We start from the raw sequence: 22473 nt of genomic DNA on the forward strand, positions 1-22473 counted from the left end.
CTGCGGTGCCCACCTCTCCCTGAACAGCTCAAGGGTGTTGGTGAACATTTCATGCTCCTTCTCCAGAGACACCCGGGCTCTGACATAACCGCAGAAGAGGGGCAGGCAATTGGCCCTAACAACCCCATCTATGGCCCGCTGCCTGGACCTGTTTATGACCAGGCACAGGAGCAGACATGCAAGGAGGTCCTCTGACCTACTCCCCGCACGCACCCCTCGCCCCCATACACACACACACACACACACACGGTGCCCAAGGATCAAGAGTGTGGGACTGAAGTGCAACCAAAAACAGAGAAGGTTTTTAAGAAAATCAAAAAGGGAGTGCAAGTGTCCACGCCCAATATATACATAGTCCACAGACTCCACAGCACCACCGAACAAGCAATTGGGCTGGGAGTCTGTGAGCCACCACAATCTGTGGTTGCAGGGAACTGCTGTGTGCAGCAGCCTCCACTCCACAACCCCGAGAGAGAGGGGAAGGATTCCCACGTAGAGAGTCCTCCATTGTGTAACCCCACCATCTGGTGATAAATGAGTGGATAAGGGAAAAGAAGTGAACGGTGTACAGCAGCAGTCGATATAGGGCCTGCCTTTTTATGTCCCTAAAAAAGGTAAAACTAAAATTCTGGAGGTGGCTCAGGTTGTGGGGCACAGGATCCCCCAGGAAGTACGGAATCTTGGGGTCAATGTGAAATTCTGTCCGGGCAGGGGTGAGCGCAGATGGTATTCCACCACGCACCTGAGCATCCTCCAACTGGTGCACTATCTCGGGGCTGAACACCGCCATTTTAAGACGTTGAATGGCAGTAGCCACAATCTGTTACTGCCCCACTCGCTTTATCCTGTGGCAGCGTAGAGCCCAGGCCCCCGCCACCCAGCACATCCTCGACTCTAGTCACCCTCACCACCACTGCCCTCCCCTCTGACAGCCACTCAAACCGCACTCCTTTTTTTTATCTTTTACTCTTTTTATTCATTTTTTTACCAGAACCCCTGACACTCCTGTTTTTTTAGCACCCATGTTGTGTGTGTGCAGGTGTGAGACACAGTGAAAGACACAAGGTGCACAAATCTTTATTCGGTTTCCACCACCAGGAAGAAAGGAAACACCCAAGTGGCCAGTGACAAGCAGTGCCCTTCACATCAAAGGGCAATGCTGTGTGATCAAACAGTGAAGGGGAGGGCAGGGACTAAATCAAAATAAAGTTGGAGGGGAAATAAGGCACTGCACTCCCTGTGGTGCCCACCTCTCCCTGAACAACTCCAGGGTGTTGGTGGGCACCACGTGTGCACTCCTTCTTTTAGACACAAGGTGCACACATCTTTATTCGGTTTCCATCACCAGGAAGAAAGGAAACACCCGAGTGGCCAGTGACGCACTCCTTTTTTTTCCTCTCTTGATCTGTTAAAGGAGAATCACAGTTAACAGGTTTCACTATAATAGTGTACCTGAGGACCATGTTCCATCTCCTCACACGTTTACTCAGATACATAAGTGATGTAAGTGTGTATACACATTCAACAAAAGGTTACTAAAATATTTCAACAGAGGCTGGTATCCTGTCACCAAGTCATCCTTTAATTACACATGGATACTGATCCATCTCCGTCAGTCAGGACCAGCTCTCAGAGTGAACAGAACCTCTGACACTCCTGTTTTTTTTGTGTGTGTGCAGGTGTGAGACACAGTGAGAGACACAAGGTGCATGAATCTTTATTCAATTTCCACCACCAGGAAGAAAGGAAACACCCAAGTGGCCAGTGACAAGCAGTGCCCTTCACATCAAAGGGCAATGCTGTGTGATCAAACAGTGAAGGGGAGGGCAGGGACTAAATCAAAATAAAGTTGGAGGGGGAAATAAGGCACTGCACTCCCTGTGGTGCCCACCTCTCCCTGAACAACTCCAGGGTGTTGGTGGGCACCACGTGTGCACTCCTTCGTTTGTTAGACATGAGGTGCACAAATCTTTATTCGGTTTCCATCACCAGGAAGAAAGGAAACACCCGAGTGGCCAGTGACACACTCCTGTTTTTATCTGTCAGTCAAGGCTCCCTGATTGGACCAGACAAACAGCCTCAATCAGGGAACTCACATTCTCTGTGGTCCAGCTGGCTGACCTCGTGATAATCACTACAGAATATTTTTAAAAATCATCCAAAAGCTTCAAGAAAAGTTAGCATCCAGAAAAAAAAGGAAGCTATGGTAGACAAATATCTGAAAAGAAACTCCTCCAGAGAAACTACCAGAAAACTAAGTCTCAAAAAAGCTTTTTACAGGCAATAATTGGGGAAGCAAGCCATTTTAAAAGTCAGAGCAGAAAACGCTCACTAGCAGCTGAGATCCCTGGATATAGGAATCATTCCTCTGGATTGGAAAATTGCAAATGCATTTTCTAAGAAGGCCTAAAGAGGAAAGCTAGGGACTTTCAGACCAGTTGCGGGGAATTTCTTGGAGTCTCTGATCATGGGTGGGGTAAATGATCACCTCAAAATGTTTCTGTTAATCAGGGAGAGCCAACAGGGATTCATGACAGGTAGGTCATTCCTGACAAATCTTATTTAATCTTTTTGAAGACAGGTTTCTGGGTAATCCAAGATGGAGGACGGGAAAAATTTCTGGCTGTAACAGCTGCTCCTTTATTGAGGTGTTTTAGGTGTTGGAGGTGATTTTCTTGAATTCTAGGAGCAGCAATTATTGTTTTATATGCTGTTGCATTGTTTTGGAACTTTGGCGAAAAAAAAGTCAGAACAACCGCAGTTTTAAAAGGGAGAAGAACAGACAAAGGAAGCACATGGTGAGGTCAGTGCAGGAGGCAGAGAGAGAGAGAGAAAGGAACTGACACCACAGTGTATCTGCACAGTTACGGCCTTTGCTGTTTGAATTCATGTATCGCTGGGCATCGGAGTGCATCTGGAAAAATTAAAAAACAGTAAAATTCACAAATGATCTGGGAGGGACCTGTTTGGGAAAGGTTACAGCACAGAAGCAGATAAGTGGATTTTAAGCGCGGCCTTAAAATAAGTCTGTAGTAGTGAGTAGAGTGAGTTATTTCTTGAATGTATATTTTAATGATTTATGTCTCTTGATTAAACTTAAAATATAAGCCATAATATAACCTGAAGCAGCGTTTTGTAGAGGAATAAGACAGGTGCTATTTCCTGGGTCTGTAGATTGAAAGAAGCAAAAATGGCCCTTAGTAGAGTGATATGCTTTTCTTATTGGATGTGGGAGTTTAAGGAGAGTTTACGGGTTACTGCGAATCCTATCAGATCAAATGGATCAGTTGAAGAGGTAGTTAGAGGCAATGAGGAATTTACAAGAGCAAGGGGATGTATTGGATGGCAGTTGTAGGAAGGAGAGAAAGTCTCAGGTACAGTCACATAGATGGGTTAACATCCACAGACATTCTCCTGTCCACCATCTTTGTCATATAGGGAGATATTGATTTCAATCTGAGACTGGGACAGTTGAGAACAAAGGCGAGTCAAACAGTCAGGGCAGGCAGGGACAAAGCAGAGAACAAGGTAGGACTGATAAATTAAACTGCATTTATTTCAATGCAGGGAAGGCAGATGAACTCAGGGCACGGTTAGAAACATGGGACTGGGATATCATAGTAATTACAGAAACATGGCTCAGAGATTGGCAGGACTGGCAGCTTAATGTTCCAGGATACAAATGCTACAGGAAGGACAGAAAGGGAGGCAAGAGAGGAGGGACAGTGATGTTTATGATAAGGGATAGCATTACAGCTGTATTTAGGAAGGGTATTCCCGGAAGTACATCCAGAGAGGTTATTTGGGTGGAACTGAGAAATAAGAAAGGGATGATCACCTTATTGGGATTGTATTATAGACCCCCTAATAGTCAGAGGGAAATTGAGAAACAAACTTGTAAGGAGATCTCAGTTATCTGTAAGAATAATAGGGTGGTTAAGGTAGGGGATTTTAACTTTGCAAACATAGACTGGGACTGCCATAGTGTTGAGGGTTTAGATGGAGAGGAATTTGTTAAGTGTGTACAAGAAAATGTTCTGATTCAATATGTGAATGTACCTATTGGAGAAGGTGCAAAACTTGACCTACTCTTGGGAAATAAGACAGGGCAGGTGACTGAGGTGTCAGTGGGGGAGCACTTTGGGACCAGTGACCGTAATTCTATTAGATTTAAAATAGTGATGGAAAAGGATAGACCAGATCTAAAAGTTGAAGTTTTAAATTGGAGAAAGACCAATTTTGATGGTATTAGGCAAGAACTTTCAAAAGCTGATTTGGTGCAGATGTTTGCAGCTGAAGGGACGGCTGGAAAATGGGAAGGCTTCAAAAATGAAATAATGAGAGTCCAGAGAAAGTATATTCCTGTTAGGTGTTTTTCTTCATAAACTTCTCCACGAAGGACAGGTGAAACGGAATGGTCCAACTACTCGGAGCGTTCCGTGGCAGCGAGGCCAGGCCCATCCTTCACAAATCCAGGGACAGGTAGAACCTCAGTACGTAGTGACACATACAAGGCAGGAGAGAGAGGGCAGCCCTGCCTGACTCAGATCTGCTGCAGGGGGCATGAGACTGTCACACACCTCCTTTCGGAATGTGCCTATGCAGACGAAGTCAGGAGAGGAATGCAGTGGGGTTTGTCGAGTTTCGTCCCGAGCAGTGCCGTGACGTGGGACTCCGTGCTCTACGGCCTGTTCCCCAGGACGCACATCGAGACGAACATCAACTGTGCCTGGAGGATCATCAACTCGGTGAAAAACGCCCTCTGGGCAGTCCGAAAACTGTTGATCCTCTAGCCGAAGGAGTTGACCCCGACTGAGTGTTGCAGACTGGCACATTCCAAGGTCCAGGACTACGTGTTGAGGGACACGCTGAAGCTTGGGGCAGCTGCTTCCAAGGCGCGGTGGGGAAAGACCACCGTGTAACACCTGCCTGCCTATAGAAGAACAGGGGGCCCATGCAATCATTTGGGGTCTGCTGACGCCTCAGCTAAAAAATGTAATTGTATAGACCTGTAAATAGGAACAATTACTCTGTTTTGATATGCAAAGAAATGGCATGTTTACATATGTATAGCATGTCCACTTGTATAGATCATCAAAGTATTTTATGAATAAAGTATATTTTTGAAATTAAAAAAAAGTGGACTGTTGAAAGTATCACACACCTCCTTCTGGAATGTGCCTATGCAGAGGAAGTCCGGAGGAATGCAGCGGTGTTTGTTGAGGTTCGTCCCGAGTAGCGCCGTGACGTGGGACTCCGTGCTCTACAGTCTATTCCCCAGGACGCACACCGAGACGGACATCAACTGTGCCAAGAGGATCATCAGCTCAGTGAAGGATGCCCTCTGGGCGGTCTGAAAACTGTTGATCTTCCAGCTGAAGGAGTTGACCCCGACTGAGTGTTGCAGACTGGCACATTCCAAGGTCCAGGACTACGTGTTGAGGGACATGCTGAAGCTTGGGGCTGCTGCTGCCAAGGCGCGGTGGGGAAAGACCACCGTGTAACATCTGCCTGCCTAAAGAAGAACAGGGGGCCCATGTAGTCGTTTGGGCTCTGCTAACGCCTCAGCTAAATATATGGATATATGATTGATAAATGTGCAGACTTGTATATAAAAATGATAAATTCTGATCTCTGTATGTAAATGTTTACGTATGTATGGCATGACCAACTGTACAGACTATCAAATTATTTTATGAATAAAGTATAGTTTTGAAATAAAAAAAAGGACTGTTGAATGTGGATTGATTGAGACTGCACTGACAATGTTGGTGTAGAGCAGTCTGATCCAATTGTAGATTTCCTCCCCAAAGCCCATTTTGGAGAGAACATCTCTCATATACCTGTGTGACATCCTGTCAAAGGTTTTCTCTTGGTCCAGGCTGAACAGGCAAGTGTCCAACCCTCTGTCCTGCACGTAGGCGATTGTATCCCTGAGGAGTGTGAGACTCTCAGCGATCTTCCTGCCCAGTACAGCACAGGATCGGTCAGGGTATATCACTGACCCCAGAGCAGACCTGACCCAGTTGGCGATTACCTTTGACAGAATTTTGTGATCCGCATTCAACAGTGAGATTGGTCTCCAATTTTTAAGTTCCTCCCTCTTCCCCTTCCGCTTGTAGATGAGGGTGATGATGCCTTTCCTCATGGATTCACTCATGGTACCTGCCAGAAGCATACTGACATACACCTCCAGCAGGTCCTGGCCAATCAAGTCCCACAGAGCGGAATAGAGCTCGACTGGTAAGCCGTCGCTTCCAGGAGTTTTATTCTTTTTGAAGGACTCGAGGGCCTTGGTCTGCTCGTCCAGAGATAGTGGCTGGTCCAGCCTCTCCCGTGTTCTGTCGTTTAAGACCTCCATGATAGAGGACAGGAACAACTGGGAGGATGCGCTGTCGGTTGGCTTCACGTCATACAGACTGGTGTAGAAGGATTTGCTGATCCTCATGATGTCAGCCTGAGATGACGTTATCGAGCCATCTTCTTCCTGTAGGCTGCTGAGCACGGAGCTCTCTTTGTGCACCTTCTGGAAGAAGAAACGTGAGCGCGTCTCATCCTGCTCCACCAAGCAGACCCTGGACCAGAAGATTATCTTGGAGGCCTCTGAGACTAAGAGTGAGGCTTGCTGACCCTTCACCTCCATGAGGTCCTACGTGACATTGACCCCCATCCTCTGCAGCAGGAGCAGGTTCTGCATACTTTCCTGGAGCTGGGACAGTTTTCCCTGCCTCTCTCTCGCCTCCTGAACATCTTTGAGGATGAAGAACCGCTTGATGTTCCCTTTTACTGTTTCCCACCAGTCTGCTGGGGACTCAAAGATGGGCTTCACGGTTCTCCAACCTACGTAGTCCCTCTTGAAGTGGGAATCAGATAGCTTCCCAGTCAGATCTGGAGTCAGGCAGGTCTGCCCTCTCTCTCCTTCTTTGTGTGCTGCACAGAGCCATTTGCCGAGTCCATCGGGAAGGATGCGAGCCTGAGAGGGGTGACTATTCCTGGTAGCGGAGGCCTGCAGGTCAAGGCCTCCCTGTACACGGATGACGTCACCGTTTTCTGCTCGGATCCGCTGTCTGTGCACAGACTCATGTGCACATGTGACCAATTCGAACGGGCCTTATGAGCCAAGGCAAACTGAGGCAAGATCGAGGCCATGCTCTTCGGGAACTGGGCCGACTAATCCTCGATCCCCTTCACCGTCAGGACCAACCACCTGAAGGTGCTGGGTATTTGGTTCTGGAGGGCTGGGGAGTGTGCCAAGACTTGGGAGGAGCGTATCAGCAAAGTGAGGTAAAAACTGGGCAGATGGAAGCTACGGTCGCTCTCCATCACGGAAAAAAACCTGGTTATCAGGTGTGAGGCACTGTCATTGCTGTTATACATGGCACAGGTCTGGGCTATTCCCAGAACCTGTGCCGCTGCAGTCACCTGGGCCATCTTCCAATTTATATGGAGATCAAAGATGGACCGGGTCCAAAGGGACTCGATGTATAAAGATCTGGGCAACAGGGGAAAAAATACACCCAATGCCACCCTCACCCTGATGGCCACCTTTGTGTGTGGCTGCATCAAGCTGTGCATGGATCCCCGGTATGCAAACACCAAGTGTCAATATGTACTGGGGTTCTATCTGTCCCCGGCATTGTGAAGGATGGGCCTGGCCCCGCTGCTACGGAACGCTCCGAGTAGTTGGACCGTTCCGTACCACCTGTCCTTCGTGGAGAAGTTTATGAAGAAAAACACCTTTGACCACAGGTCCATCAGGAAATGGTCAGCACGTAGTGTCCTTGAGAACCTTTGGGAAAAGGAGAGGGCGGATCCTATCGAGCAGTTTCCTGAGCAGACTGTCAAAGCCATTTGGCAGAATGCCTCATCGCTAGAACATTCCAACAAGCACCAAGACATGGCTTGGCTGGTGGTGAGAAGGGCTCTGCCTGTGAGATCCTTTATGCACGCCTGGACTCTCAGCCGCACCGCACACTGCACTCGAAGCGGCTACGGGGGGCACGAGACTGTCACACACCTCCTTCTGGAATGTGCCTATGCAGAAGAAGTCCAGAGAGGAATGCAGTGGTGTTTGTCGAGGTTCGTCCAGCAGCGCTGTGACGTGGGACTCCGTGCTCTACGGTCTGTTCCCCAGGACACACACCGAGACAAACATCAACTGCGGCTGGAGGATCATTAACTCAGTGAAGGACGCTCTCTGGGCGGTCTGAAACCTGTTGATCTTCCAGCTGAAGGAGTTGACCCCGACTGAGTGTTGTAGACTGGCACATTCCAAGGTCCAGAACTACGTGTTGAGGGACACGTTGAAGCTTGGGGCAGCTGCTGCCAAGGCGCGGTGGGGAAAGACCACTGTGTAACATCTGCCTGCCTAAAGAAGAACAGGGGGCACACGCAGTCATTTGGACTTTGCTGATGCCTCAGTTAAATTTATGCATATATGATTGATAAACATACAAACCTGTATATATGAATGATAAATTCTGATCTCTGTATGCAAAGGTTGACATATGTATGGCATGACCAATTGTACAGACTATCAAATTATTTTATGAATGAAGTATATTTTTTGAAATAAAAAAAAAATTCCTGACATGGCTGGGAAATTGGTTGAGTGGTAGGTGACAGAAAGTAGGACTATTGGGTAGGTTCTCAAACAAACAGGATGTGATCAGTAATGTCTCACAGGAATCTGTGTTAGGGTCTCAATTATTCACATATTTATTAACAACTTGGAAACTATATATCCATATTTGCTGATGACCCAAAGTTAGCTAGCAATTTAGACAATAGCATAAAATTACAAAAGGATATTGATAGACCAGGTGAATGGGCAAAAATGTAATAAAGTGTGAGGTTATCCATTTTGCCCTTAACATGATAGATCATTGTGCTTTTGAGATGGTATGAAGTTAAATACAATGCATGTTCAAACAGATATGGAGTTTAGGTTACATGGATGTTTAAAATGCCATAAACAGGTGCAGAAAATAATCAAGAAAGCTGGTGAAAAGCTGATCTTCATACCTAGAGGACTGGAGTATAACTGCAGGAGTTATGCTGCAACATACAAAACCCTGGTTAGACTCCATTTGGGCCTCACAGTGAGCAGATCTGGACACCACATCTTAAAAAATATATATTGGCTTCTGAGGGAGTACAATGTAGGTTTACCTGAACTTCAGGGGTTAAGGTGTGAGGAGAGAATATACAAATTAGGCCTGTTTTCTCTAAAACTTAGAAGGTTAAGGAGAGATCTGATTGAAGACTTCAAGATATTAACAGGTAAAGTCAGGGTAGATAAAGATGAACTATTTCCATTGCTTGGGCATTCTAGAACTAGGGGACATAGTCTAAGAATTAGGGCCATGCGGTTCAAAAGAGATGTTAGGAAGCACTTCAAGGGTGCACAAAGGGTGGTAGATGTTTTGAACTCTCTTTTACAAACTTTAGTGAATATTGGATCAGTTATTAATTTTAAATCTGATATAGATAGCATTTTGTTAAGCAAAGGTATTATGAGATATGGGGAATGTGGAATTAAGCCACAGCTCAGCCACGATCTCATTGGATGCTGGAACAGGCTAAAGGCAGTTTAATAAAGCTGGAGGAAGTGAGGACTGCAGATGCTTATAAATGGGAGGGGGTGGGGCTGGGGGAAGGTAGCTGAAAATGCAATTGGTAGATGAAGATGGGGAGAAGGTTATCGGTTGGAGAGGAGGGTGGAATGGATAGATGGGAAAGATGATGGACAGATCAAGAGGGAGTGCCAAGTACGAGGCTTGGGATTGAGATAAGGTGGGGGGAGGGGAAATTATGAATCTAGTGAAATCCACATTAATCCCATGTGGTTGCAGGGTCCCAAGGCGGAAGATGAGGCATTCTTCGTCCAGGCATTGAGTGGTTGGGGTTTGGTGATGGAGCAGACATTGTTATCAGCTTTATTAATAGGGGCATAGGGTACAAGAGTAAGGAGGCAATGTTGAACTCGTACAAGACAATTGTTAGACTTCAGCTGGTTTGTTATTGAGAGTGTGGTGCTGGAAAAGCACAGCAGGTCAGGCAGCATCCAAGGAGGAGGAGAATTGACGCTTATGTCTGAAACGTCGATTCTCCTGCTCCTCGGATGTTACTTGACCTGCTGTGCTTTTCCAGCACCACACTCTCAACTCTGATCTCCAACATCTGCAGTCCTTACTTTCTTCTAGCTGGTTTATTGTGTACAGTTATAGGCATCCTATTATAGGAAGGATATGAATGCATTGGAGAGAGTGCAGAGAAGATTTACAAGAATGGTTCCAGGGATAAAAACGTTCAGTTACAAGGATAGACTGAAGAAGTTGGAACTGTATTACTTAGAGAGAAGATGTCTGAGAGGTGATTTGATAGAGGTTTGTGCGTGGTCTGGATAGAGTTGATAAGAACAAGCTGTTCCTGCTAATAAAAGCGAGAATAAGGTACAGGTTTAAAGGGATGTGCAAAAGGAACGAGAGTGATATGAGCAAAGACTTTATCACTCAGTGAGTAGTTAGGGTATGGACTATACCACCTTGATGTGATATTCAAAAGGGCATTGGTTAGTTATTTGGATAGAAATAGTGTGCAAGGAAATGGAGGAAACAGCAGGAGATTAGCATGAGGTAATGATGCTCGTTTGAAGAGCTGGTGCAGACATGATGGCCAAGGGTCTTCTTCTGTACTTCTGTGATTCGATGTCCTTATTATTGATATCTACTTTTCAGTCAGCAACATCTTTTGAGATTATGAGCAAGAACTCTATTAACGTTTCCAATGGGTGTAGGTTTAGGGTAAGAGTGGAAAGGGACCTGAGTGGCAACTTTTTCATGGAGGGTAGTGCATGTATGGAATGAGCTGCCAGAGGAAGTAGTGGAGGCTGGTACGATTAAAACATTTAAAAGGGCTTTGGAGGGATATGGGCCAAGTGCTGGAACATCGGACTAGATGAATTTAGGATATCTGGTCGGCATGGATGATTTGGACCAAAGGGTCTGTTTCTGTGCTGTACCTCTCTATGACTCTGTGATGTCAGTGGGCGGAATTTATGAGACTAACAGCATAACTCCTAAGATCTTTAATTTACCATGTTGTGTGCACCAAATGTAACATTTTGCCAGTAATAATTTTGGCACATAGAAAATAGCACAGTAATTGCTTCATTCAGCAGTACTGTAGGGCAAAGAGGTTCTTAAAAACAAGTGTTTCTGAGTCAATGTTTGACTAAGCAACGTCTAACGCTACATTTATAACTTGGGTTCACATCTTTAAACTTAAAAGTTGAGTTTAAAGACTTCTGTCAAGAGTTGGAAAAAAGTTGATGTTATTGGCTGAGTCATCAGATGCCTGGATGTTTGGAAAAGGTTGCTGTGTCAAGTCTGTGATTCAAGGTGTTTTTGCTCTGACATCACAAATGATTAATTGTGAATGTTTTGTGTTGGTGACACGGTAAAATTGTGTTGTGTCCTCATCAAATGATAACTGTTTAATTATAGACTTGCTCAAAGTTCCCATATATCAATCCTTGACCATTTTCCAGGAAACTGCATATTTGTTGACAGACAGTAATCCAGCATGTATCCACCCTTTCACTTAGAGGTTGTGGGACTCCTCAAAGATTCAAGATTTCACACAGTCTTATTAGCTGTACAGGTGATCAAAGAGTTTTTTTTACTGAATAGTTTTGAATTAAGCTACTATTTTTAACTCCAAGAGCAAGGCTGGTGTTAGAGAAGTATAAATCAAAATAGTGATGGAGTTTGCACACAAAAGCTTAGAGTCTGACTGCCTGGCACTAGTGACAATCCCATTGGAACAGCATTAGTGATTTTAAAGGGTGTTGCACAGGGCAGCAGATATATGTTGCCACATCTCAAGAACTTAAATCTTGATAAACATTAAAGGACTAAAAGCAATCTCGTAAAATATTCAAAATTATAAAGGAAATTGATAAAATCTCAATAAATAAATTGTTCAGATTGATAACTAGTTCAAAAACTAGGGATACACACAATTTAAAAACTTGGAACCTGTTGCATAAACATGTCACACGATAATAATAATAATGTTAAATACATTCCCTCAGAAGGTCATACACATAGAAACTGGTTCAAGTTTGCATTTCTAGAGAGAAAAAAAATAAGTGAACCTAGGAAGATTAAAAATAATTTGATAAGAGATACCTGGTTTATCCTCGCCATCTTGTGTCAAGTGACCTCAATCTTACCTTATCCTTTTGCCTCCTTTTTCTCTTCAGTGCATCCAGCTGAACTATGTAACTGTGACCTTCCATGATAACCTTTTGTCCTTAAGAATATCACATATTCTAGTGAGTTAGGTAATTGTTAAAAGAAAGAGGCAGATTCAGAGAGCTAATGTGGTAACATATACCATGAGGGATTTACATTCTTCATCTAGATTTTGAGATTCAGTGTTTTATATGTTAAATATTAACAGCTAGAGAGAAAACATTTTTTCTCCTTTGATCTTGGGTACTCAGGCTAAATTGTAGTTCTCCTCCTACTATCACAATGGATAACTGCATATTAATTAGACATTGACCCTGAAGGGTTTGTTTTGTGAAGTCTGGCTATTACGTACTTAGATTTTGCTAAACAAGAATAATTCAAGGAATCAGTACACATAGACCATAGAACATTACAGTGCAGCGCAGACCTTTTGACTCTTGTTGTTGCGCCGACCTGTGAAACCAGTCAGAACCCCACCTAACGTACACTATCCCATTTTCATCTGTATATTTATCCAATGACCATTTAAATGCCCTTAAAGTTGGCGCGTCTACTACTGTCGCAGGCAAGGCATTTCATGCCCTTACTACTTTCTGAGTAAAGAAGCTACCTCTGACATCTGTCCTATATCTACCAGCCATCAATTTAAAGCTATGTCCCCACGTGCTAGCCATCGCCATCTGAGGAAAAGGTCTCTCACTGTCCACCTTATCGAACCCTCTGATCATCTTATATGTCTCAATTAAGTTACCTCTCAACCTTATTCTCTCTAACAAAAACAGCGTCAAGTCCCTCAACCTTTTCTCATAAGACCTTCCCTCCATACCAGGCAACATCCTAGTAAATCTCCTCTGAACCTTTACCAAACTTTCCTTCTTTTCATGCGGCGACCAGAACTGTACGCAGTACTTCAAGTGTGAGCACACCAGAGTTTTGTACAACTGCAGCATGACCACATGGCTCCGAAACTCAATCCCACTACCAATAAATGCTAACACACCGTATGCCTTCTTAACAACATTATCAACCTGGGTGGCAACTTTCAGGGATCTATGTACATAGACATCAAGATCTCTCTGCTCATCTACACTTCCAAAAATCTTACCATCAGCCAAGTATTCTGTATTCCTGTTGCTCCGTCAAAGTGAATCACCTCACACTTTTCCATTAAACTCCATTTACCACCTCTCAGCCCAGCTCTGCAGCTTATATATGTCCTTCTGTAACCTGCAACATCCTTTGGCAATATCCATAACTCCACTGATCTTCGTGTCATCTACAAACTTACTAACCCATCCTTCTACATCCTCATCCAGATCATTTATAAAAATGACAAATAACAGTGGATCCAAAACAGATCCTTGCAGTACACCACTAGTAACTGAACTCCGGGGTGAACATTTCCTATTAACCACCACCCTCTGTCTTCTTTCAGTTAGCTTATTTCTGATCCAAACCGCCATCAATCCCATGCCTCTGTATTTTCTGCAATAGCCTACCATGGGGAACCTTATCAAACACTTTACTGAAATCCTTATACACCACATCAACCGCTTTACCCTCATTCACCTGTTTGGTCACCTTCTCAAAGAACTCAGTAAGGTTTGTGAGGCACCACCTACCCTTCACAAAACCATGTTGACTATCCCCAATCAAATTATTCCTTTATAGATGATTATAATTCCTATCTCTTATAACCCTTCCAAAACTTATTCACAACCGAAGTAAGGCTCACTGGTGTATAATTACCAGAGTTGTCTCTACTCCCCTTCTTGAACAAGGGGACAATATTTACTATCCTCCAGTCTTCTGGCACCATTCCTGTAGACAATGACAACATAAAGATCAAAGCCAAAGACTTTTCAGTCTCCTCCCTGGCTTCCCAGAGAATCAGAGGATAAATCCCAACTGGCACAGGGGTCTTAACTATTTTCACACTTTCCAGAATTGTTTACACCTCCTCCTTGTGAACCTCAATACTATCTAGTCTAGTAGCCTGTATCTCAGTATTCTCCTCAATAACATTGTCTTTTTCCAGTGCAGATACTGATGAAAAATATTCATTTCATGCCTTTCCTATCTCCACGGACTCCACACACAACTTCCCACTACTGTCCTTGATTGGCCATAATCTTACTCTAGTCATTCTTTTATTTCTGACATACCTATAGACATCTTCGGGGTTTTCCTTGATCCTACCTACCAACAACTTCTCATGCCTCCTCTTGGCTCTTTTTAGGTCTTTCCTGGCCAACTTGTAGCTCTCAAGCACCCAAACTGAGCCTTCACGTCTCATCCCTACATAAGCCTCCTTCTTCCCTTTGACAAGAGATTCAACTTCTTTAGTAAACCATGGCTTCCTCCCTTGACCAGTTCCTCCCTGCCTGACAAGTACATACTTATCAAGGACAGGCAGTAGCTGTTACTTGAATAAGCTCCACATTTCAATTGTGCCTATATCTTGCAGTTTCCTTCCTCATCTTCCGCATCCTAAATCTTGCCTAATCGCATCATAATTGCCTTTTCCCCCAGCTATAACTCTTGCCCTGCGGTGTATACCTATCCCTTTCCATCACTAAAGTAAACATAACCGAATTGTGGTTACTATCACCAAAATGCTCACCTACCTCCAAATCTAACACCTGGCCAGGTTCATTACCCAGTATCAAATCCAATGTGGCCTCGCTTCTTGTTGCCCTGTCTACATACTGTGTCAGGAAACCCTCCTGCACACATTGGACAAAAACTGACCCGTCTGAAGTTCTTGAACTGTAACATTTCCAGTCAATATTTGGAAAGTTGAAACCCACATAACAATTACCGTGTTAATCTCGCTCCTATCCAGAATCATCTTTGCTGTCCTTTCCTCTCCATTTCTGGAACTATTCAGTGGCATATAGAAAGCTCCCAATAGTATGACCTCTCCTTTCCTGTTTCTAACCTAAGCCTATACTATCTCAGTAGACGAGTCCTCAAACATCCTTTCTGCCACCGTAATACTGTCCTTGACTAAGAATGCCACACCTTTCCCTCTTTTACCACCTTCCCTGTTCTTATTGAAATATCTAAACCCTGGAACCTGCAACAACCATTCCTGTCACTGCTCTATCCATGTCTCCAAAATGGCCACAACATCGAAGTCTCAGGTACCAACCCATGCTGCAAGTTCATCCAACTTATTCCAGATGCTCCTGGTGTTGAAGTAGACACACTTCAAACCACCTTCCAGCTTGCCAGAGAACTTTGGCAACCTTGAAACCTTATTTCTGACCTCACATATTTAAATGACCTGTGAAAGGCAATGCTTAATTACTACTTTTGATATGTGAATTCTCAAACTTTAGAAATAAAATTTATATTAAAACAATTCAGATTCCTTGTATCTTTATCATGATAAAATGCCCCACAATGATTCACAACAATGTTTCTAAAATTTGTTGAATTGGGAATTTGATCATTTAAAATTGCCATGATATTCTGACTAAGTCAAGTTTACTGACTATAAAGTGTGTCATACTAGTGTCATTTTTCCGTTCTAAGTTCTAATGCCCACATTTGAGTAGAAACAACTGAAAAATGATGTTTTCTTAGAATTAGATTGTGTCCCTTTCTCAACAGCCTCTACTGCAGCAAAGCACCCATGCTCTGACCTACCTGCCACATGTTTGTCCTTCATTAGATGCTGTAAATGTTGCTATTTGACTAACTAATATCAAATACATGTGGAAAACTTCATTCCTGGTGTTTATTGTGATCCAGTATTATATTGGATATTATATTGTATCCCAATATTATAATTTAAAATTGCAAAATGACAGGTTTGCTAAAGATTTTCTTTCTACTAGTTTCTGTCCTTACTCTGAGATAGTGAGGAGTGCAGATGCTGGAGAAGTCAGAGGCGATAAAAAGTGGCTGGAGAATCCTGATGAAGGGTTAAGCCTGAAACATCAACTCTCGCTCCTCAGTTGCTGCTTGACTAGGTGTGCTTTTTCCAGCTCTGAACTTCATCAAATCTGTTCTACTGTGAAAACTAAGGTTATAGTAATGTTCAAAAAATGGAAAATGAATCAAGAGGAGGAACTTATTAGTTTTAGTGTAAATTTTAAAACACTGTGGAAAAATAAGGAAGCTACAGATAGATGCGACATCAAGTTCATAAAATTCACAGCTCAGAATATTTAAAAAGTGAGAAATTACAAGTGCTGTAGAAATTATCTTCCAAAAGTCACTTGATTCAGAAATCCTTCTGGATTGGAAATTGCCAAAGTAACTCCATTGTTTAAGAACAGTAGTAGAGAGTAACTAAGATATCACAGTAAGCTAACATTTATTATAGCTGCAAATGTGTTGCTGGTCAAAGCGCAGCAGGCCAGGCAGCATCTCAGGAATAGAGAATTCAACGTTTCGAGCATAAGCCAAAAGGCTTATGCTCGAAACGTCGAATTCTCTATTCCTGAGATGCTGCCTGGCCTGCTGTGCTTTGACCAGCAACACATTTGCAGCTGTGATCTCCAGCATCTGCAGACCTCATTTTTTACTCTAACATTTATTATAGTGCGGGTAGGAGGTGGTTATATGCAGCTTTTGTTTGGAAGGGAGTGATTGAACATTTAGACATGAGCTGATGGAATTCAATTAACATGGATTTGTAAAGATGAATGTTTGAGGATGTGATTAAAGTAATTAAGTGATTTATTTGTATGAGATTCTGGAAGGTATCCAATAGCATTTCATACAAGAAGCTGTTAAAAATTTATGATGTGGGATTGTGAACATCTACTAATATAGGTGGGGAATTGGTTAAGAGTTGGAAGACAGACTAGTTGGAGGGTATTGTGGCATAGTGATAGTGTCCTTTACCTCTGGAAAGTGTGAGGTCATCCACTCTAGTCCGAATCAAGATAAATGATGAGTAGCTGGGAACTGTAGAGGAGCAGAAGGTAAGCCAATAGAATGTTTATTGGTTTATTGTGAGAGGAATTGCATTAAAGAGGTTCAGTTGTGTAGGATATTGGTGAGACCAAATCTAGAGTACGATGTGTAGTACTGGTCACCATACAGCAAGAAGTTAATGTATTATAAGTAATTCAGAGATGGTTCACTAGACTAATACTTGGAATGAAGAAAGAACAGACAGGCTGGACTTGCATTCTTTGGAGTTTACAGGAGTCAGAGATGACTTAATTGAAACATCTAAAATCCTGAGGAGACTTGACTAGGTGGATGTGGAAAAGGTGTTTCCATTTGTGGGAGAATCTAGAACTGGGGTTTAAAAATAAGGGGGTGCCCATTTAAAACAGAGTTGAGAAAAACTTTTCTTTTCCTCAGAAGGTTCAGAGTTTTTGGAAATTTCTCCTTCAAAAGAAAAAGGATATTGAATCCTTAAATAGTTTTAGGACAGAAATAGATAGGTCTTGGTTATCAAGACGATGAAAGGTGATCAGAAAATGCAGGAATGTGGAGTTAAATTTAAAATTAGATAAACCATGATCTCATCAAATGGTGAAGTTGGCTCAAAAGGCTGAATCCAAGGAACAGGAAATTCGACGTTTCGGGCCAGAGCCCTGATGAAGGACTCTGGCCCAAAACGTCGAATTTCCTGTTCCTTGGATGCTGCCTGACCTGCTGTGCTTTAACCAGCAGCACATTTTCAGCTCTGATCTCCAGCATCTGCAGACCTCACTTTTTACTCAAAAGGCTGAATGGCCTACTCTTGTTTCTTGTTTTTATGTTCATATGATGTAGGGCTCTTCTTGTATAAAAATTCATAGAATCCCTACAATGGGGAAAACAGGCCATCCTACCCATTGAGTCCATACTGACCCTCTAAAGAGCACACCAGACACCCAATCCCCCATCCCACCTCTGTAACTCTGCATTTCCTATGGCTAATCCAGCTAGCCTGGACATCTAAGAACTGTGGGAGGAAACCTGAGCACTCAAAGGAAATGCATGCAGACATGGAGAGGATGTCCAAACTGCACGCAGACAGTCACCTGAGGCTGGAATCAAACCCAGGTCCCTGGCACTGAGGCAGCAGTGCTAACCACTCAGCCACCGTGCTGCTAAAATTGTTATTCGTTATTGAACAATGACAAAAAGTAGCTTAAAAAAAGAATGCAATGTCAAATTATATCTCAGTGAATCTGAAATACAAAGGGTTAGAGGTTCATTTATTTCTAAACGTTCTGGTCAGATCTCACTTTGAAAGACCATAATGTTTTGTGCATCCCTCCCCCACCCACTCAGGACACATTGAAACTGAGCTTTAGAGTTCCTCAGTGGCACCATTCAATTGTACCTCAGATAGAGACCGTGCTTGTTCTAAGGTTTTTAATGGGTCACTCAATAGCTCATAGAAGAGGAATTCAAAAGATTGTAGGCAAGGACTAAGGTCATTGAACTGTGGAACACAGAGAGAGAGTGAGAGAGAAATGGTTTCTTCATGTTAAGGTGCTGATGTTTAGCTTCACTGCAGGCGAGACAATATGAAGTTCTGGATTAGTGGTGCAGGAAGAGCACAGCAGTTCAGGCAGCATCCAAGAAGCAGTGAAATCGATGTTTCGGGCAAAAGCCCTTCATCAGGAATAAAGCAGGAATAAGGAATAAAATATTAAGCCTGTGTCATTGGGGATCCAGTGCAAAATTAAAAAGAGTTGAACTGCTCTCTGTAGCTGCGGCCCAGGGATGTCTAAGGAAAAAGGGAGTGAGCTCCTTGTGCAAACGAACTGCTGATCTGTGTTGCTGAAAACACAATTGAGGTATATAGTCTGGGTCAGAGACTCTGTGAGACAGCCATTAACGAAAGCTGGCATTGTCAGTGAATAAATATGGAGTGCAGTTTTTAAAGTTCAGGGGAGTGTGAACCCAGGAAATGAAGGTGATCAACTGAAGCAGGGATACTTGTTGAGACGGTTAATAATGGATAGCTCTTGAGAACTCTTTCAAAGCCAGATAAGCAAAAATGAAGAATTGTAATCTCTTGTGAAGTTTACTAAGATTTGGTGACACCTTGGGCCATTAATGTCTGGAGGGGTGTTACTGAGAAATCTGTGACATCTTTCTTGGTCATATTTGATGTGCACTGTGGTGTGTCCATTCACAGTAAGATATTTCTGTTTGCCATATGTTAGTTCTGGGTATTTGGATTAAGTTGTAGATTGTATTGCTGTTCTAACTTGTAAAGTATAGTTGTTTGTTCAAAACTGTGGAATATTGTGACTTTATTGTTTTAGTAAGCCCTTCGATCTTACTTTTGTCTACTTTAACACTAAAGGTTATTTCTCCCAAACCAGAGTGTAACAATAATTGGCACTCTGCTCTGGGATAACCAGAATTACTTTGGGTAAGTGACAAATTATGATTTATGTGTGAAGTTATAACATATCAGTTCTGACAAAGGATCACTGGATTCAAAGTATTAACTCTGCTTTTCTCTCTCTGTAGATGCTGCCTGATCTGCTGAGTTTCTCCTGCAATTTCTGTTTTTGTCTCAGATTTCCAACATCTGCAGTTTTTTTTTGCTTTATTTAGATTATGAGAAGAGGTTGCATAATATAAATTTATAATCTCTTAAAGGTAGAAGAATAAGGTGCGATCTAATTGAAGTCTTTAAGGAGATTAATGTTTTTATTAAGTACAGAAAGGAACTATTTCATTTGATTTGAGGGTGCATAAGGAGCAGTTCAACTAGGCAGTTCAAAGCTGATCTTAGGAGGTTGTGAATGTAAACAATTTTTCCCTATAAGTTAATTTAAGTTAATTTAATTAAAACATACACATCTGAGAATATGGCACTCTTCTCATTGTGGAATGAAAGACTGATAGAAAAGACAAATTTTAAGAAAATCTTTTCCTCTTATAGGAGCTGAAACGGACATATCCTTCCCATATGGCTGAGCCAGTCATAAGCCCACTTCTGGAATTTGCCTGGGATATGTACTTAACTCAGAAAAAGAAGGTATTTATCTAGAGCCAACAAGAAAGCAGGGAATTCTAGAGTTGGTGATGTGTGATAAGGCATACAATGTGGTGAAGATTAGTGGGCAGCCAGAGGGTTAGGAAGCCTTTAAAAACAAGGCAATAGGGGCAGAAGTTAAAATATGAAGGTAAGCTAGCTAAAAGTATAAAAGAAAACTGCAAGTTGTTTTCAGGTATGTAAAAGATGAGAAAGGGACAACAGTGGACATTGGCCCACTGAGAATTGAGGCTGGAGAAGCAGTAATGGAGAATAAAGAAATGGCAGGGGAACTGAATAGGTACTTTACATCAGTTTTCAATATGTGGAAGCATACCAAAACTACAAGAGTTGGGGGGTGCGGGGGCAGAGGCAGAGGGGAGTGTAGTGGCCATCACTAAGATAATGATGCTGGGGAAGCTGAAAGGTCTGAAGGTGGATAAATCACCCAGGCCAGATAGATTACACTCCAGAGTTCTGAGGAGATTTTGGAAGCATTAGTGGTGATTTTTCAGGAATCATTAGAATCAGGGAGCGTCCCAGAGGACTAGAAAATGAGGGAAACAGAAGCCAGGAAACTAGAGGCTGGTTAACCTGACATCAGTCATTGGTAAGATTGAAAGTCCATTATTAAGTATGAGTTTGCAGAGTACTTGAAAGTATGTGGATAGGGCTAAGTTAGCATGGCTTCATCAAAAGGAGCTCATGCCTGAAAAATCTGTTGAAATTCTTCGAGGAGGTAGTAGGTAAGTTAGCCAAAGGAGAGTTAGTGGATGTGATCAATTTGGATTTCCTGAAGGCCTTTGAGAAGGTGCCGCACAGGAGGCTGCTAAATAAGATAAGAACCAATGTGTTCAGGGCAAGGTACTGGCATGGGTAGAGAATTGACTGACTGGCAGAAGGCAGAGAGTGGGGATACAGAGGTCTTTTTCAGGATGGCAGCCAGTGACTAGTGGAGTTTCACAGGGGTGAGTGTTGGGACCATAGCTATGCACTTTATGTATTAATGATCTGGATAAAGGAACTGAGGGAATTGTAGCTAAGATTGCAGATGACACCAAGTAGGTGGAGGGGTAGGTAATGTTAAGAAAGCGGAGAGGCTGCAGAATAACTTGGACAGGCTAGGAGATTGGGCAGAAAGTGGCAGATGGCATACAATGTAGGAAGGTGTGAGGAAGAATTGAGGCACAGACCATTTTCTAAATGGGGAAAGGCTTCGGAGCACAAAGGGACTTAAGAGTCTTAGTTCAGGAGTCTCTGAAGTTTCAGATTCAAATTCAGTTGACAGGAAAGCAAATGCAATGTAGCATTCATTTCAAAAGGCTTAGAATATAAGAGCAGGGATATACTGCTAAGACTATAAGGCTCTGGGTCAGACCACATTTGGAATATTGTAACCAGTTTTGGGCCCTGTATCTAAGGAAGGATAGTTGAAATCAACCAGGTGAAAGTGAGGATTGCAGGTGCTAGAGATCAGAGTTGTGACTGTGGTGCTAGAAAAGCACAGCAGGTCAGGCACAATCTGAAGTGCAGGAGAGTCAACGTTTCAGGCAAAAGCCCTTCATCATGAAGGATGTTCTGGCATTGGAGGGGGTCCAGAGGATGTTTACAACAATGATCCCAGGAATGAAGGGCTTGCTATATGAGGAGCATTGAGGATTCTTGATCTGAATTCAATGGAGTTTAAAAAGATGAGGGGAGATCTAATTAAATCTTACAGAATATTTAAAGGCCTGGATAGAATGGAGTTTTTATTTAAAACTGGATGGGTTTTGAAACAGTCCAGTCATTCCATGGCCATCATTGCTGATATATTTTTCGAGTACAGACTTAATTAATTAAATTTAAATTTCCCCAACTTCTCTGCTTGGCAAATGACCTGGTATGAAATCTAGTTTATTAATCCAGAGACCCAGATAATGTTCTGGGGACCTGGGTTCATGATAGATGGTGGAATTTAAATTTAAGAAAAATCTGCAATTAAGAGTCTAATGATGATCATGAAACGATTGTCAATTGTCGGAAAAAAAAAACACCTGGTCCACTGATGTCCTCCAGGGAAGGAAACTGCTGTCCCTACCTGGTGTGCCCTATGTGTGACTCCAGACTCTCAGCAATGTGCTTGACTCTTTTAGGGATGGGAAATAAATGCTAGCCTAGCCAGCAGCACAAACATTACATGAATTATTTTTTTAAAAACTGTAATAGTAAAATTAAATAGGAGTAAATGCACAAATGTTTTCAAATTCATATTTG

The 22473-nt window shown here is 42.9% G+C and overlaps 1 protein-coding gene across 1 annotated transcript in view; it reads left to right on the plus strand.

Annotated features, from left to right (window-relative positions):
* Positions 1–22473, plus strand: part of ppil6 (peptidylprolyl isomerase (cyclophilin)-like 6) — a 43982-nt gene that overhangs the window by 8333 nt on the left and 13176 nt on the right. The window contains exon 2 of the mRNA XM_060854574.1: positions 20125–20220. Within this exon, the coding sequence (XP_060710557.1) occupies positions 20125–20220 (96 nt within the window). The remainder of the gene's footprint in view (positions 1–20124; positions 20221–22473) is intronic.

Source organism: Hemiscyllium ocellatum, chromosome 3 (genome assembly GCF_020745735.1).
Source record: "Hemiscyllium ocellatum isolate sHemOce1 chromosome 3, sHemOce1.pat.X.cur, whole genome shotgun sequence".
Taxonomy (NCBI): Eukaryota; Metazoa; Chordata; class Chondrichthyes; order Orectolobiformes; family Hemiscylliidae; genus Hemiscyllium; species Hemiscyllium ocellatum.